This window comes from Symphodus melops (genome assembly GCF_947650265.1).
Source record: "Symphodus melops genome assembly, chromosome: 6".
NCBI classification, from domain to species: Eukaryota; Metazoa; Chordata; class Actinopteri; order Labriformes; family Labridae; genus Symphodus; species Symphodus melops.
Genome location: NC_136696.1, coordinates 22,355,792 through 22,375,115, shown reverse-complemented (window position 1 = coordinate 22,375,115; position 19,324 = coordinate 22,355,792). Strand labels below are relative to the sequence as shown.

Sequence of the window (19,324 nt, the reverse complement as noted above, 5' to 3'; positions counted from 1 at the left end):
ATTGCTTTATTTTGGCTGCTTTTATACAAAATGTTTTGAGTTAGAATAGATTTTACTTTAGTTCGGCTGTTTCTATAGGACTTTGTTTCAGATATTTATATTTTCTTTTATATTCTGTTAGCCTGCTGTGGATTGTAAGAAAAGTTAGTATTTTATTCTGTAAGTCTCAATCTCAAAATCTCAATCAGTTTGTGGTGAATGTGACTAATTAAGAAATCCATGGCAGTGGCTCAGGTGATGGAGCAGCTCAATCCCCCGGCTCCTCTTCTCCACGTGTGTGTATCCCTCTGGGTAAGAAAAGACCTGGTTAGCTCTCTGCCATCAATATGTTTGTGTTAATGGCTGAATGAGATGCTAATTGGTTTACAAATGCAGCTAATTGCAATCAAACTAAGGTAGGTTCTCCTTCATTACCAGATCTTGTTGCTGTGGCTTGTGCTCTTTATCAAAATTGTGTTGGGGTTTTCGGGCTTTTTTGCTAAAAATATTGGTACTTTTTCTGGACCACTCTCAGGTCACACTCTGCCTACATGGTGTGTTAAAATACCATTGACAGTGCAAAGACAAGTGTGTGCAACATCATAGGGAGTCAATGTGTTCTGAAATGTAAAGTTTTTAAATGTTTTTGTATAAGGAGGAAGAAAGTTCCCATCATGGAGAGGAGAGAGATATTATTTAGGACAGTCTCTCCTGGAAAACGTTCAAGCTGTTGTACTCAATTGTTCACTTGGTGAAAGAAATGGTTGTGTGAAGAATGAAAAAAGAATGGTGCCAGAGAACAAAGTTCAAACCATTCACACCTACGCAGAGCTGGCCAAGTGCAACGTGAAGTAGTTGTAAAAGTTGGATTTTCAGTTTTGAAAAAACCACCAAAAAACAGTAGGGAAATTGTTTTCTTTTTTACTTTTCACTCCAGCATTTAAAAACAACCATCCTGTCCTGTCCCTACTCAGCAAACTATGTTTTTTTTTTGTCTTTGTATTTAAATTCTGCAAAAAGAACTGTTCACAGACTGTCTGAACTCAGAAGAACCAATTGTAATTTTTTAGAGCAATTGTTTGTTTTGTCATTTATTTTTTAGAAACTCATTGTCCTGCATGCAGAGTGCAGCAAAGATTAACAAGGGGATGAAACAATGCATGTGATGAATCTAAGCATATTTTGCAAATGCAGATCGATAGATAGACATTTATGGAAACCATTAGTGAAACTTTAAAGTGCCTGAGTGTAAAATCTGTCTTCCACTGCCTCGCTGTCTGGTTCCGTTTGTGCAGAATGAAGTTCTTTGTTTGTGTCCTGGGGTTATTTGTATACAAATTTGGGGAATGCTAAACAGTAACAACATCCACTTTCACCCTTTTTGATTCCCTGCAGTTTTCTTGCAAATGTGTTTGTTGACATTCAGGGAAGCCAATTTATGCGTATTTTTACTAGGGTGATGGAAAATACTATTTTTCCTTCCCCTGACATTTCAAAAGATTTGCATAAATATTTGCTCTGCAGTCAGGTGAAATCATAGCTGCTGCAGAGAGGGGGACAGACAGAGGTTGGGATTTAAAGAGACATTGAGGTGTGTGTTGCTCTTGTTCATCATGTGCATTGACCATTTCAGCTGACAGTTAAAGTAACTTGAAATCAAAGTGAGGTCTTCTCTTTTCCAATTTATAAACCATGTGAACTCCTTATCCAGGGTGACTGTAAACTGGATTTGCTTGTTGAAAATGAAATCCACTGTAGTGCTTGGTCAAACCATGAAAAAGCAATAAAGTATTAAAGTGCACTTTTTATGCATTTTAAGGCATGTGAGTTTTTTTGCATTTTGGCACTCCTACATTTTAGAGGAGAAACTCTGTCTGCATTTACTCCTGTCTGGCCTCTTGCCTCTTTTTCTTTTTCTCTGTTAGCTTCCTCCAGCAGCATCCTTTTCAGTCCCCAAACCTCTGCCCAGGTGTTTGAAATGAGAATACTGAGGCAAGATCAGTAACGGGAGAAGTTTGCCTTCATGGTTTTCTGCCAGAAAGCGGTGCCATAAAGCATTGCACACGTCTCCTTGAGAACCACTCAACCAAAGTTAGAAAGTAATAAGAATAAGCTTGCCTAGGTAGGAAATGAAAGAGGCAAGATCTTACCACAAGTCAGTTCGCCATGAGAGGAATTTAAATCTGCTTCGAAGTTGAAATAGTAGAAAAGAATATTATAGGTTTATAGTAACTGTAAGTTATAAGTAAGTCAGGAAAGTTATTTATATTGCACCTTGCCAGAACATACATCAGAAAGACAACAAAAGATAAGAAAAACCAGAGATTGCAACATAAAATAAAATACATTCATATTATGGAAGAAATAAACGATTAAATAAATGGGTCTTCAGCTGCTTCAGTTCCAGTGGAAAACAGCTCCAAAGTGTAAGAACTCCAACCTTCAAAGCACAGTTTCTTTTAGTTTTGAATCTGTTACAAGAACAGGTGCTGGACCATGCAAGGTTTAAATCACAGAGTGTACATAGGATTCTAACTTTGATGTGGAGTCAGTACAAAGAGCAAGGATTAGTGGTACATGGGACTAAAAAAGGTTTAACACTTGTTTAATGTTCAACACAAAAAAACGAGCAGACAGTGAAAGCAGGGCACAGGCTGGCCAGAAAACACTCCATCACACCGTCGCTATTGACGGGCCATAGGGGGCCGGGCCCGCCCGCATAAATGCTTGTGCCCCCCCACTTGAGGCACAGATCTATTTTTTTATTTATTTTTTTAATTATATTATCAGGTGCAAAAAAAAAAGGGAAAAGAGGGATGCGAGAGGTTGCAGCGATTTTGCGCAACCTCTCCTGACCCCGCCTCACGCCCCTGGGGGGCGGGGGAGGGGGAGCTCTCTTCCTCTCTTTGGCTACCTGTTTAGAGGAAAATTTTGGAAAAAAACAAAACGTAAAAAAACCCCAATACAGACATTTAGTACTTTCATTTTACTAGTTTCTTTTTAACAGTTTAGATATTATGCCCATTTGGAAAAGTGTGTATTCACTTGTGCTTGTGAACACACACTTTTTCAACTGGGTATAATATCAAAACTCTTAAAAAGAAAATAGTAAAATAAATGGAAAGTCTAAACATACCTCTTGAATCATTGTGAGATTGCCACAGTTGACAAAACACTAAATAAACATGAGATGGAAAGATTATTTTTAACGGTTAAAAAATGTTTTTAAAATATTAACACAAATACAAAGATTTAATTACACTTTACTTGTGGTTTTTAATCATGCAAAAATTGATTGTTACAAAAATAAAATAACAGCAGACCTTGTATCCTAAAAATTTTTCTAAAGATAATTGATACTAGTAAAAATAACTAAATTAAGGACTTTAATGTTAAAAGTAAATCTGTCTTCAACAAATTTCAACAGGGAAACTGAAGTAAAATAGTTTGTTTCTGATTCTGATAAATGGCACTAACTTGTAATGTAAGTGTAGTGATATTCAAATTGAAAAAAAAAGTCATGCTTGAGGAGTTCATTCAAGGATCAAAACATCACCTTGTGTATTGCTGTAAGTGAACCAGTAAAACCTTTACAAACAAAAACCCACCCAGTTACAGGACTGTCCAAAGCAACAGTGACTAATGTCTTTGATATTTGACTATTGTATGGTTTCTCTCAAAAATCAAGCATTTAGTGTGTTCTGATACACTCAAAGATCATTATGAAGTTTGCGTTTCATCATTCAGTATGGAGCAGGATTCAGGGATGAACACCGCAGGAGGGAAATCAGCATTCTGTCATTCTTAAGAGAATATTAAATCCCCTGTGGTTTTCTGAGTTAAGTTATAAATGAATTACACTCTTAGAACAGAGGTTATTTATGATTGAGTGTTTTTTTAATGGAACTAAACATCAAACTTGGATCTGTCATCCTCATGTGATGTAAATAAAAGTAAACACAATGCCTCATTTCTGCTGAAGATCATGAATGAAAACTCATGTAATTTATAACATTTTGTAAATTGTCTCCGGACACAAAAATTTCCATCATTAAAAAAACAAGCATATTGTTTGCATTTGAGTTCTGCAAAAAGAAAACAGAAAAACTCCATTATTTGTCTCCCAAGAGTGGGCTTGTTATTTTGCTGAAAATAAATCATGCTGTATCTCCTCGCTCGGTGCTGTGACCTAGGAGGATACAACAAGGAGTGATTTAAACTTGGTTCTGTTTACCCTTATTTCTTTAATGCTAAAATCTATTAATCCTCCTGTGGGGAACGTGTCGTCTGTATTAGACCCATCCTAAGTATTTATAGTTCGAGGGGCTCTAGCTGCTCATATCAAATACAGCCCTCTTTTTTAAGACACATAGACACTGAGCAGATCATACAAAATCCACATAGTAGAGCCCATAGACAAACTCAAGGTTTTTTGTTTTTTTTTTTACTATCCAACCTCTGCAACCTCATTAGACTTTCTTTAATTTAATAATAATTGCAGCTGAATTAATAATTGATGGACTGTGACCTGCAGCCTGTATTAGTTCTGTATCTGGATAATAAGCTGTTACAGAGGAAACACTGTGAATCAATGACAAAGATAAAGTCATTTTCTCTAATTTAATTTCTTTATCCTTTGGGGTTACACAATTATTTTTTAAAGAGTTTTTTTTCAGGTTTGTTCTTATCTAAACCTGGACATGCTGTACTGTAGCCAGAAGAAAATAGCATCTGGAAAAATATCAAACCACCTGCAGGATGCCATGTCGGGCTTGTTAAAGTTGTTATGATCACAATGTGGGAGAGCCAAGCTGAAAACTGATATCGATCCAAACGAGATAGTGATGTAACACAGGAGCTGTTGCAGCAATCATCACCATCATCACAGTTTAATTTACAGATAAGATATTTTTTAAACATGTTTTAGGTTGTTGTGATACTCAGTGTTTAATATTGAATACATGATGATATTGACTTTTAAGGTGAATACATTTCAAAGCCCCTGAAGTCCCAAAAAGTAAAAAAATATACATACAGGCTCCATAATGCTCTATCACCATGCACACGGTAAAGAAACTTGCAGCCGCATACTCAACTTTTGGGGACTCATATTCTACTTTGATGAGTCAGACTTGAGACTTGAAGTTTTGACAATTTGAGAGGCATAGTTACTCATTTACAAATGACTTCAAACATTGTGTTTTCAACCAAAAGAAAACACACATTGACTATTTTTACATGAAAACATGTTATTCATTGTGACACATCAAATATATCTTTTGAGTCACTACTATGCTGCACAGACTTGAGTGCACCATTCCTCAGGAAGTGTCAAACAGAGCTGAACCCAGCCTTGGGTTCATATAATTAATGGGGGTGTGTCCAGTGGAAGGTGCCATGTTTGGTAGAGGTGGAGGGATATTTAGGTTGTTGAGATTAAAAATGTTATTTAAAAGGCAGTTTCAGTGTTTGCTTAACTGAAATGTATTTTGACATGTTTTGTCTTATTGCAGATAGTTTGTGTTGTTTGTAGAATAGGTAATACTCACCTGTGAGTAAACTGATTTCCACCCCCTCGTGGTAGGTTCCAGCTCCTATATAAGAGGAGGCTTGAGAGCCTCTTATCTAGTTGGAGGTTGGAGTGGTCGAGCAAAAAAATCTGAAGGATGTGAAAGAGGAGCTACAATGAGAAGCTAAAACAACGCTTCTCAGGTAATGACCCCCCCAGTAGTTTGAAAAGGCCTGGGGGAGGTCACCAGCTGCAGGAAACCCCCACCCCACCCTGCAGGTAACAATGGACTGGCTGAGGACCTGAACAGCTTATATTGCAGGTTTTCACGAAATACAAAGCAACAAACCTAAAACTGTGCTGAAAGAGGCTTTTATTTTCTTGTTGTTTGGCCACAACATCACTTAAATACCACAAAACCATTGCTCAAAATGTCTGTTCTGTCAAGTCCTATTTTGTTCCTCTGCTTCTGTTAAGTGTGGTCTACCGCGGCAGGAATACTTGAACACTCACATTGGCTACTTTTTCTGGACGTCATAAAAAAAGTAACTGTATCTGATTCAGACAGATCTTTATGTGGAGTCTGTGCCACAAAAGATCCGGCCTGAGTAGACAGTGCATCAGAGAGACGAGGCTTAATGGAGTTTTAATAGATAAATGTTGGCAGGATGTATCTCCGGCTCCTCAATAACAGCAGGATGTGGAAAATCCAGACAATGGTTTTTAAATGCTGATGGATGGCATCAATTGGATTCATATGCAGAGATGGGAAGAGTTGGTTTCAGGCGTACTGGAAAAGAAAGAAAGAGGTCAAAGATGTAGAGAGAAAGCCAAGGGAACATGCACAGTATGATGGACAGAGGTGGATGAGGGTTGGATAAAAAGTGGTCCTCTACAACTTGGTAACAAACTTCATGGTTGCCTGAGGCCTTTGACGCAGACAAGCAGTGGCAGGTGTCTGATTGAAATGAGGTGTTGAGGTCTGACAGGGCACATTGCTGTCAGTCTTTCACCCTGTTTTTTTCACTTTTCTTTGCTGTAATGATGTTTCCATGTTGGCAAGCTTTGGATGTGGCTCTGTCAGCCTGAGAGGCTCACTACTTTGAGGCCACATGAATCATCTGATGGTGTATTGATTAACTTAAAAAAAAGGGATGCAATTCATTCAGAGTCTTATTGAGCCTCTCTGACTGATAAAGAGAAAGTAAAAGGTCATCAGTCAAGTGAACAACACAACTTCCCCTTCAGTCTTCAATCATAATTCTTTCCCCTGCACCTCAAATTCATAGTTGTATGAATGACAGAATTTAATCATTTTCCATTCATTTGACAGTAATAAATCCCTGGTCAAAGATTAACTGTCTAGTTATAGATTTGCAACTACAGCAAGTGGGAGCCATAGCGATAGTGATTTTACCCATAATAGCAGCTGGTTCCAGAGGCTCATTGGCGGCATAATATCGAAAATGAAAAAATGAATATCAAACCTATTTCTTTTCTTCTTTTTTCTTGTCATTTTCTTAATTTATGCTGTAAAATGGACTTTCCGGAATCAATACTCGACAAACTGTGTCGCATGTGTGGCATGTGTCTCATGTTAACTTAAGAAGCTTCTTATGGCTTCAATTTAATGTTATATGTAGTTGCTTGCCATGGATGTAATTTTGCATGATTAACAGAAGTATTTTGCTCCTTCTACACCCACTAAACCTGTGAAAATGAATAAAAAGGAACTATCTATTTCACAAAACATGCATTGTTTCACACAGGTTAAATGCACCCTGAATTATGCTGCATAGCACACAGTGGTGCTGTACACAGGTGCTGGTTACACCTTTTCAAATGTTACATCATGCAGTCCATTGGGAAAACCGTCCACTGCCCATGCAAAAAAATAAAAAAATCCCCAGGTGCTGAATGTGCCAGTTTAATAAGAGATGTCACACTCTAACTTTGTCATGACCAGGAAAACAATTCCACCTCATTATGACTTCAAAATAGAGTATAATAATTAGTATATCAAGTTTGTAGATTTTACAAATATTATATAATATTTTAATATTTAACCAGTGGTTAAATCAAACTTGGGCTCTCAGTGACTCCACACTTCATTCACTTGTTTGGAGACGGTCCGGAGCCGTTTCGTACAATGAAGCAAATTTCATGCTTCATCTAAAAGGAAAGCTTTAGTTATACTGTATATTTGAAGTCTGGCATCAATACAAACCCTGATAAAATATTGTTGAAATACTTGTCATCATCAATAAGTCTCCACACACACTGATCACCTGAAATGATCACAAAATGTTTTCTGTATAATGTTGCTACTTTGCCTTATTAAGTTTACACTGAATTAATGAACAATAGATGGCCTGTGACTTATATCGTTAGCAACAGGATTCTAGCACAATATCATGTAGTCATTATATGCACATGAGAAGGCTTTACCCTGTGTTTTCCAACCAGCTAATAGAGCTAACGAGAGTTAGCAAACTTGCTACAACAGTATTTTCCTGTCATTTCAGCCCTGCAGAAGTAGGTCGCTTTGTCCCTTGTAGCCATCATGAGCATTTTGAGGTAAACCTGTACCTTTCAATATTTTAAACTATCAACGTAACTGAATAATAATCGCAAAGGAGACTCACACACAGGACATTTTACTCTCATGGACACATTTGCACACACCCATCTCTTTTGCATCTAAGCATTAGAAATATTGGACACATACTGACAATGAAAGTCTTCCATTAACTCACAAACGTAGAGAACAATAGAGCTGAATTTAAAAAAAAAAGAGGCAAATAAACAGACGTAAAAAAGTTAATGAATATGTCTTCAATTTATTATATTAATTTGAAATAAATTACATTTTTACATTTGATTTTAAATATAACTAACAGGATTATATATTCAAATATTTCGGACTCCTCTGCTAACCTTTGTCTGTATCAGGCCTCTGTAGGTTTTAAAGACTTGATGAAATGAAATATATGTTCTTCTTCCAAAGAGTATTTGACACACAAAGGGATTTAAACACACTGGAAAAGATAAAACTTTATTTCTCCCTGTCGTGACAATACAAAGTCAACAAGTGCAATAACAATCCAACTCAAAACGGTACTGGACATTCTATCTAGTAGTAAATACGTAGACAGAATGTGGTGCACATGACCACCACCACCACACATAAAAAGTGAGGTATCAACCACTACAAAGCTTCTGTGTACAGGTGGGTATTCAACTGTAAGGCAACTGTTACCATGACAACCTGGAGAGACTGAAACAGATGTGCGCACCCTCCTTCCCATTGTTTTTTTTGTTTTGTTTGTTTTTTATTAAGGAAGAAGGTTGAGCTGATACGAGTCACAGTACCACATCACATCAGTCCAGAATCAGACTGTTTGTTTTCCAACAAAAACAGAAAACAGCACGAAACCATTGATGTTGAAATATTTTATAAGAAATGAGGGAGGAAAGATCCCACGTTTGTAACTTGAGGGAATCCATTTGCTGCACTGCTACGGCTTGTGAGAGGCAAAATTAAGTTTTTATTTCCCTGGGTGTCACAATATTGGTACTCGTGATAATGCAGACCTTCCCTGACTTATTTCAGAACAAAACCCACCGGATAGAGCCCTAAAAGCCACATTCTCCATCAACTTTTTACCACTTATTCAGTATCTGATCCAGTATCTGTGCTGCTTAAGGCTGGGCATCGTAATAAAAAAATAACTATCTGAAAATGTACCAGAACTCTTTCAGTAAAAGCAACACTAAAAGAGTACCTTGATATCTTTTCCTAGTAAATGTAATACCTGTCAAAAACATTCAGCTTTGTAAAATCCGACTTTTACTTTCCAAAAACAAACAATTCAAACAAATAGATTGCAACTGCCATCTCTGTCAAATACATCACACCACACACGGAGTTGATGCTGCTACGGTGGACGAATCAAACGCCTCATTATATTGAAGAATGATGTGATTGGCTGCAAGAACCTTACAAATGCTCGAGCTAGAGTTGGGCAATACGATGAGTCAGACTGTCTGACAATTGAAATGTGTCTACTACAGACATTTAGCATTACTGTTACTTTTATGGGCGGTCTTATTGTTATAATTTTGAGACGCTGTGCTACAGAACAAGATTTAACGTACTCATACGGCAGGCATATGAGGGTAGCTGAAATGCTTTGACTCAACTTGATTGGAGCGCCTCTTCTAGGACATCTCAGCTTACTTATTTTGTTCCACATGTTACTGTGTTGTTACATGTTACTGTGTCAACACAGCATTGCTGTGTTCGCATTTGGGCAAATGCACCCTGTTTCTGTTTCTGAACAACTGCTCCAAATGATCATGGTGTGAAAGCAACAAAAGTGTTAAGTTAAGAGTTAATACACATGGGGTTGGTCACTTTAGGGGGCAGCCTTTGACATCTGTGTGATAAAATGAATTAATGGGACTTGTCGTATAGAAGCAGCTGTGATTGGTCTTACTTACTTTTAAAAACTTCTCCATGTTTGCTGCCTTTTTGTTGACACTTTAGGAGTAAGGAGACAGCTGGAGAGGAAATCTAGACAGTGTAATTCTGAATTACTGCTGAGCAAATTGTTTGATTTGGATACATCCTTTTCCCCTGCTGGGGTGCACACACAACTAAACTTTAGCCACTGAACTGGGTTATAACTTCTAACAACTCAGCCAATAAAAACATTATTAGGCCTACTGATAACTGAGGGGGACGCATGCAGCACTTTTAACCAGATTTCAGAAGGTTCACTATAACCTTATGAAAGAGGGAGGATAAACATTGGGAAGTCTCATAGCTTTGCTTGCTGCTCTCTGAAATCAATAAATGTAGAGTGGTGTAGCGCCATTCTATTTTCAATATTGTCTTAAGACATTTTGCAAAAAGATCAGTGCTAGACCTTGCTCTATTGTTAACCAGTCAAAGATGGAAAGATTAGGACAGACACTCCTCTCCGTCTGTCCCTGCCGTCTGTCCTCGTCGTCCACAAGACTCTTGCTTTTACAGCAGGCCACCTGCTGCTTGGTTTTAAGAAATGCTATCTCATTAGTGTGTTTAAGGTAATTTAAGGTATGCAATTCCCATGATTCTGCTTCTCAAATGTAAAAATGTAATTAAACATCTTCAGACTTTCACAATTGTTTGGCATAAATACAAAGGAATCTATTATTTTCCATTTTTGGACCTTTCATAAGCCAAACAATTCATTGAGTAAGTAACTGTGACTGATACTTGAATCATCCCTAAAGTGTGGGGATTTAAAGCTTTTTACTGTTAAACACAACAGTACAATGAAAACCATACGTTTTAAACATTTGGTAAACAAAAGTAAGTCTTTTATATCCCTTACCTTAGGTTGTTGTGGAGAAAATAGTGTTACAGCACATAGATTCATAATGAAAATAATGATGAATTGTTTTCCTTACAAAGCTGACACTTCCTACTGTAGATAACATTGATAATTCAGAAACACCTTTTTGTTTGTTCCATTTTTTTCCACCTTCTTATTACAGTAAAGGTAAACGTAGATGAACTCTCTGAGATACACCTACTGTAATTGAATACCCCGTGCTCATTTGGCCGACCCCTCTGACTCTACCACTTCCTCATTTATATTTAAGCTGCTGTACATTATTGCTGACAGTGGAGGGGGCTTAATTTTTTTATTTTTTTTATTTTCTGTTATGGCTAATCACTTACAATGATCTCTTAGCAGTGTGGGACGTAGAGTGCTCCTTATAAAAGAACCAAATGGATATTCATTTGCATCATATTGCTAATGGAGCTGTTTTTCAGGCATCTCCGGTAATGAGGAAGGGCAAACATGTCATCAGATGAGGTTACCCCAGCTGTCTCACACTAAACTTTATAAGTGATGGATTTAAATGGGCTCATAGGCTCAGAGCCAAGGGTTAAGGTCAACTTAGCATAAAGCTTGTTGCTGTTGAGAAAGCATCCCTGATCCTCATGAATGTTTTGGGTGAGTAATTTAGTGAGTGTCAGGATCCCGAGGTTTCTCACCATCATTAAACCAAAGACAAAAATCTCAATTACCCACTATAAAACCTTTAGAGCTACAGCAGTTTTACTGTATGGCGTTGTGTCCTTGTCAGACACATTACATTATAGATATATCACTTACTTTGCAGAAAGGTGACCAAAAAGATTCCATACAAGATAGTGTTTTTCAGCATGGCTGCAGAGACATTTTGAGTCTAGTTTCAGTAACAAAAACAGTCTACTCTACGTGAGATGCTCAGCATCAACCTAAGCTGTTACATGTTCAGAATGTTAACCACTCACATATTTCTCTGACTACTTCACATAAATAATTCACCAAATAGATAACCCACAACTGTGTCTAACTGCTACTGAACACAAACTGACACAGCAGTGTAATAAACATTTTCTATCTAAAAAGATGAGATTTGTTTTTTTAAAAACAGACAGGGCTCCTCGCTTGCCAGTACAGTTTATCCAGTTCAGCCTGGATTCATTTGGGATACTTCGGGCCTTGGCAGCCATTTCAAGGGATCACTGAACACCTGTGAGCTACTGAATGCGTCTGCTGCTCCTCAGCTGTGGTAACAGAAGCACTAGGTCCTCTGTGTTGTCACGTCGGCCTGCTTCTTTCAGTCCATAGGTGTTTTTGTGCTCTTAAGAAAAGGTCAGTAGTCACTTCTAACAACTACGATATGGCTAGCCCAACACTAAGTAAGCGTCTGTGTTCCAGAGAGGGGCTTCTGTCAGGCATCTCCAAAGTACCACGTAAGGAAAGATGTTACTGCTCTTCACTTTGTCCACCTGCAGCATCTTTCTGCACAGAGAGAAACACAGAAACTTTGGATTAGTGTTTGTCCTTGAAAATCCTTTTAATAACAATGTCCGCATTTATTGTCAAGCTGTGAAGCTTTAAAAAACATCCCTTAGTTATTTCTGAGAGGATGGAGCTGTCCAGTTGTCACAAAGATGGCTAAGATCAGAGGTTTTTAAAAGATTGTGACTGTGGCCCTCCACACAGAAAAAAATGGTTTAAAAAGAAAGAAAAAAAAAATCCCCACTCATGATCCTACTTATGACCCCTTGAATTACTGGCCTTTTTTATATCAATTTATGTATGCCAATTAGATCATTATGATGTTATTTGTCCCCACCGACATTCAAAACACAAGCCAATAAAGCCTTATATTTCTGTTTGGGATAATTTCACATTACATCAAATGTATTAAAGAGGTCTTTCCTAAGCATATGCTCAATTTAAACTTACAAAAAGTGTCGACATTTCCCATACTGTTTCTCTTTAACATTTATTTTTTTGTGAAACCAAAAACAAAGTTTTAATGAAAACAATTATGTTTGGATATTTATAAAACCTCTCGCTAGCTGAGTGAAAACAATGAAGAAATGGAACAAAAGAGAGGCTTTAATACTGCACTTTCATCTGTGTGATTGATTTGTGGAAAGGTGTTTTGGAAAATTGTTTGGAAAAAACTTCTGGACTGTGTAGAGCAAAACAGACATGGCATAGCAGCGATTGTCTAAGATTACAATGTTTTTGCTTTGTGCTGAACAGTCCTCGTTGATCTTTATAGAAGAACACATTGGCTTAAAACCTCACTCATGGCCTGAAAACACAAAGACTTGTAAAAGAGAGTAGCTTTGCCTTTCAATAGGCGTTTTACAGATTTACAGGAATATTTTTCACGTCTGTAATTCTTGTAAAGACTTGAAGTCTGCCTGGTCTCTATGAATCACATCCATTGAACCCGTTTCTGCTGTCCAAAATGATAAAACTACATTTTTGTTGAGACAATAAAAGTGTCCACATTTTCCCTGATCATATTGATCTTGTCAAGGTTTATTCTTAATTCGTATTCCCTCTTGAGGCATACAATGAAGTTCATAATCAACTATAGATCTCATGACGAATCAGAAATGCATCTCTAAAATAGGATATCCGATATTTCACTGTTTTGTGGCAATGCCAAGCTTTGTTTTACCTGCAGAGAGCTGAATCTGCTCTCCTGCTCTTTATCTTTAGCCTACAGCAGAACCCTGTGCCTGGCTGCCTTTGTAGCATGTATGATGTTAATTAACTCACACCACATGGAGCGTGTTGCTTTAATTGGACAAGGCCTTGGCATACCGCTCTGTGGACAGGCAGGCCAGGAATAATTTTTTTCAAAATGTACAATTCCATTATTACCACAAAGAGCCCACCAGTGAGTTCAAAGATGGATGTGAATATGCAGGAGCCAGGGAAAAGCTTTGATCACACACTTACAGGTGGGAAAAAAAAGTTGTGAAATGTTGTGTCAGCCTCCTCAGTGTCATTTCAGGTGCTGGTGTTCGGGTTACCTATGACCAAAGCCAAGTTACAGACAAACTGAGCGAGTTATTGTAACCTAGTTTACTAGACTGGTTGATAATGCTGAATCACAGAGCTCTGACAGTAAGAGGAAGTGTTACGATCACTGGTGAGTCAGGTATGCACTGAATGTGGTGACAGATGCCACCTCACATGGACAGCTCTATCCGCAGTTTACTGTAGCTAGGCAGATAAAATAAGCATCTGACCTTGAGTGAGTAAGAGGTTACTGGCACAAGATGCTGCTGTAACGTGATGCCAAGTCATATGTGAATCATCAACGGACTCTTTGACATGATCTTATTGGCTTACAGTGGCGCCATTTGATGTTGCCCAACATTTATTCCACTTTATTTTCGACTCTTCTGGCTGATGCTCAGCACACATAAACCAAATATGAGTCATTGACCCAATCGTGCATTAGATGTAAATATCCCTGAGGATCGCATGGAGGCTTCAGCTGACGCAGGTCATATTTTTAATTCAGCCACAGCGCATGCAGCAAAGCAGCAGCTTGTGTTTTTTTAATCATGATTTCACAGCTGTTGTTGCACTGTACGTCCTGGTAAGCCCACACTGACAAGAGCCGTATATAAAAGCCAGACTAAAATGACAGCAACAGATCAGATGGTTTCACAAGTGGGGACGGTCCAATTCAAGCTATAGTCCATTTGACTATGAGAAGAAAACCTATCAAGAATTCAATGCTGCTAAAGACTACATAGTGACAGAACAATCACCATTATTATAGAAAGTAGATGTTTTTAACCATATCAAGATACATTTAGCCTTAAAAAGTGATGCAAACTATTTGTAATTACTTGTCAATCATTTGTGGTGTTTAAGTTATCTAAGCTGTCTCAGCATGGTTAGAGTTGTGCCCTAAAGAGTTGCCACCTTTTTTTTTTACCAAATTGAAATCAACAATCAAATGCAGATATGCCTCCTGCAGTTGCCCTTTAAGAGCTGGCATTAGCACAGAAAATTGTAATCAGATATTTCTAATACGCCTCAAAACAAATGTGTAGTTTATGGAGTCTTTCAAATCATTTTACTCATTTTAAATCAGCAGAGCTACTCCTTAGTGTCTAAACTGCAAAATAACAAATACCCCAGAAGTCAGTAAAGAAGATGTCTTTATTTTCTGACATTATGCCTGCTTTTGAACATAAATCATTCAACAGGACTAGGGACTAGGGACATTAGGTGTAGGCTACCCTGTACCCATGCCATGTACTATCACAGGAAAAGACTGGCCTTGCAACTGACTGGGTTGTTGACGGCATGAAGTGCCACGTTACCAACAACAGAAAAGATCATGACTTCCAAAATGACTGAGATGTCCATTGAAGTGTACCAATAACAGATAAGTTGTTGTTGTGACACTGTGGCAGTTATGTTAGGTTTGGACAAAGCACTACTTCTTAAGAAAGAGATCTAATTTTTCTTTAAGTATGTAGTGTAAATTAAGATGAGTAAAATCTTGGGTTTGGGCACATTTATGATGTGGCAGATGAGTGACAGACATCAACCAGGAAGCCTGCTGACATTGTAATTTCCTGATTTAAAAGCTCCAACATAACATCCCCCTGTCTGGCTCAATGGGGGTTTAGCAGGCTAAATAGATAGTCATCACTAAACAGTCCCTTAAGTATCTTGAGGTTTTTTTGTCAGTGATTGTTGTGGCCTAAAATGCCTAAAATGGAAGATGCGATGTTTTGAGGATTTATACATACAAAATTTTGGTTCAGTTTGCGCTGATAGTTGTGATCGCAACCTCACAACTCTTTGGAGGGACTGACTAACACAGAGGGTGTCAGAGCAGCCAACAGGCTGAAGTGATGCTGCCATGTATTTCTGTCACCCTTTTGAGACTTGCTGAAATTCACAGTCTACAGTCCTGTTGCTTCTGTATATCTCGGTGTACATTAACATAGCAAACAGCAAAATTGTGCCACTGCTTCCAAATTTGGGTTTGAACCATCAATCTAACCCAACCTCTTCCTCATTTCTAAATCAAACGTCTCTCTCTTCAAAAAACATCCAATGTACTGCTCATTTCCTCCTACAATAATTACAAATAAACCTATACTGTATTGGACATAGTAAGCTGCTTAATAGTTGACCAATATGGTCGTATTTTGGTGGACGTTCTGTCATTACTCTGAGTAAACTCAACTGCTCATAAAGAAACCATGCATTCTTCTTATTAAACTCAAACCATCTCTTTTGGCTGAGGAAACGTGCTCTTTTCACCATCCCTGAATAACATGTTAGTTGGTGAAGAATTACAGCAGTTAAGTTCCTTTTTATTGGTTCAAACTGCTTTGACTATATGAATGTGATAGTTGAATAAAAGTTGTCCACTGAGAAAGTAATAACTAATTCCTATGCTGCCCACATTGAACCCCCAGCAGATCTGCGGCAGTACAAGCCCACTAACATTGCAGTATGGTGAACTGTATTCCCATATGCCAAACGTCAAGCTGTACTTTGTCTGAAGAAGCATCTCTATACATGTGAAGGAATGTTTTGTACTTCGACTAAACACCAGGATTGCTCTGCTGTGTTGGTAACCATTCGTGCTGGATTCCTGAGTTGCTGTGTTACTGGGTTGTTTTTAGACGCAGCTTTGCCAGTTGTGGGACTTGACCCCATCTTTGGTTGTTTACATTTGGCCAACAGATGTTCAACTACATGGACCCAGTTTTCTGAGCCATTTACCCTGCATCCTCTCTGGGGATAAAGATAACTACCCCCGCAAATAAACCACGGGCCATCCGATGACGCACACGTGTGGGCAACATTATCTGTGCTATATGTATCATTTTTCCTCCGTTGAGGTTATTTAACACATTAAACAAAAAGTGTGAGTGTTATCTTTGTTGTGAGAAATGATTCTCAGTGTGAAACTGCATATAAGCTCCAAACTTGCCCCAGAAACTGTATTTAGCTCGCAGCTCTTTTACTTTTTTTTAAAAAACAAAATGAGTGATTACCTAAGACTATTCTTAGCTTTATGTTAATTTTGTCCTGTTTATTAGCTTGTACTTTTTATAGAAAGGGGTCTTGCACAAGATAATCCCACACTGACATTCATCCTGAAGCAGTTTCTTTTATCAACATGAATAACCAGGTAGCACACTTTCTCGGCTCAATTTGTCATTAAGCATTTGCAGCTGTTCTAAACACCTTATTATAGATATCTTCAAGCTTAAAGCTGGAGAGGTGCTGCTACAGGTCAAACTCACATGCCAAGGATTGATGAGTCCTTTCATTGTGCAGCTGACTTCATGTCTAATGAGAAGGCCCCACGGATATGTCCGGTGTTAGTTAACCTTGTTTCCACCAGCAGAGCAGCCTCAGGATCCCTGTGCAGCATCCCAACTTCTCGCATCTACGGCTCACACAGTCCACACAGTTTCTGTAAGCCATTTGTCAAACCTCAGCTTACATTAAATTATCATGACCCAAGAGAGATATCTACCTCTAGGAAGAGACTCTGAGCCCCAGTCAGACGGATAGGGCGCACCGTGTCTGAGATGGAGAACTGAATGAAAAATTGACCGTGCAGAATCTAGGTTTGTTCACACTGTGCTCTGTGATTGTGTTACTTTATTATGAAAGTATGAACAATGTCTGCCAAGAGAAGGAAAGTTCCCTACGGCTGCTTGATGTTAAAGTTCACTCACGGCATCATAAATCATCCTGTATGTTTTAACAACAGTCACACGCAGCCCAGTACACCCAGAGACTCCTGTGACTGCTCTCCAAGGCAATAAAAAGATAAACAGAAAGGACAGCAGATGGTGTTTGGCCACAGAAACTCCATGAGAGGTTTCATTTGTGACTCAGAGTCGAATCACTCAGGTTAAATATGAGTTAGGGGCCCCTGGCGGTCAGTGAAGCTTTTCACATTATTCTGTTCTTTTCTAGTCATTAATAATGATAACCCCCAAATGAGCTGGTCTGTCTTAAAACCAAGAAAAGTTCTCTTTTCAGAAGAGTTAGATGGTGAGACTGAGTGTAGCTATTCTGAGATGAAAGACCAATACAGATCAAGATGCTTTAAAGAAATCCATTAGAGGGCGAGAGGGCAGAATTTTTCAAATGATCATGTCTGCATTCTCAAGTCGGAGGCAAAGTATGTATTGAAGTCAGTGTGCTCTTTATCCTTGAGTGCAATTGTGAAGTAAAAAACAGCAGCATGATCTTCAGGAGGCTGTAATCTTGTGTATGTGTGTTGTTGTTGTTCACACTGCACTCTTAATAAGGAATCCAAGTTACAAGGAGCCCGATGTTTGAGCTTCTGATGTCTTGGGAATAATATCCTAGAAATTTTCTCATTTCTGTGCTGTTTCCACTGTACCCCTGACATGTTGCTCTCTGCATGACATAACAAAGAGTACAGAGCAAAAAAAAAAAAAAGACTCACTGAGAAAGTGTTCGGGAAACAAAAAGCAAATCTCTAAAGGCACCCATGAATTTCTTTAAGCATCCGTTACACTCATTGCTTTTCCAAATAAAAACCAGTCTCTTCTTATGCTCATCAGATCAGAATAAATCAAGTTTTGAAAGGGTCATGAGCACAGGGTTATAGGAAACACGTCCTACAGCAGTATGGTTGTCAATCTAAGAGCTGCAATGATGAGACTCTTCGTGAGCTGGCTAATCATGTTCAAATGCAAAATGTCAACAAACTTCACATTTTATCCCAGCTTCCAGATAAGATAGCAGTGTGACAGGTCCCAGATTGGATTTCTTTTTTTGGATTAAAAAAAAAACATTATATCACTTTTCTACTCTTCAGTACAAGTCAAAGTCAAAATGGTTGGTGTAGCAGCAGTTCAATCATTTAACATAATGATGATATGATTTTTTCATCAATCCCCCGATCAGATGCAGCCTGAAACGTGGGAGATGATCTGATCCTCTGCACAACTTATAAATAAAGTAAATAGTTTTATTCTTGCCCTATTCCATGTGTATGATCTCAGTGTGTCAAACGTGAAACTGATCATTTCCATTGATGTTAGTAAAACTATACATTTAATTGACCTGATATAGAAGTTTTGTCTGAACGTAATATAAACCGACTGCTAAGTTTGAAAGTGGATTTTAGTCTTGCTGTGGTTTGACACCAGCTCTGAACTGAACATTGGCTTCTTTGCCTAATTAAGTCCATCAAACAATATATATGCATGACAAAGCCCAGTGTGCTGTTCAAACATTGTTTAACTTGTTTGCAGGGACTGCAGGGACTGCAGGTGGAAATTAGCACAAGTGCTACAACCTGGTACAATGCATCTCTCCTTTCTGAGGTTAATATATATTGTACACTGCCCCTGTTCAAATAAATAAATAAATGAAAAAATGAAATGAAATGTTTAAACAACATGCGTTTCAAAGACAAGCACACATTAAATCACACTATAAA

General features: G+C 38.1%; 1 protein-coding gene across 1 annotated transcript in view; it reads right to left on the bottom strand.

Annotated features, from left to right (window-relative positions):
• Positions 1-8,522: 8,522 nt before the first annotated feature.
• The window catches only part of shisal1b (shisa like 1b), a gene marked incomplete at its 3' end in the record, with an annotated part of 101,113 nt that continues 90,311 nt past the window's right edge, over positions 8,523-19,324 (bottom strand). The window contains exon 8 of the mRNA XM_079347081.1: positions 8,523-12,336. Within this exon, the coding sequence (XP_079203207.1) occupies position 12,336 (1 nt within the window). The remainder of the gene's footprint in view (positions 12,337-19,324) is intronic.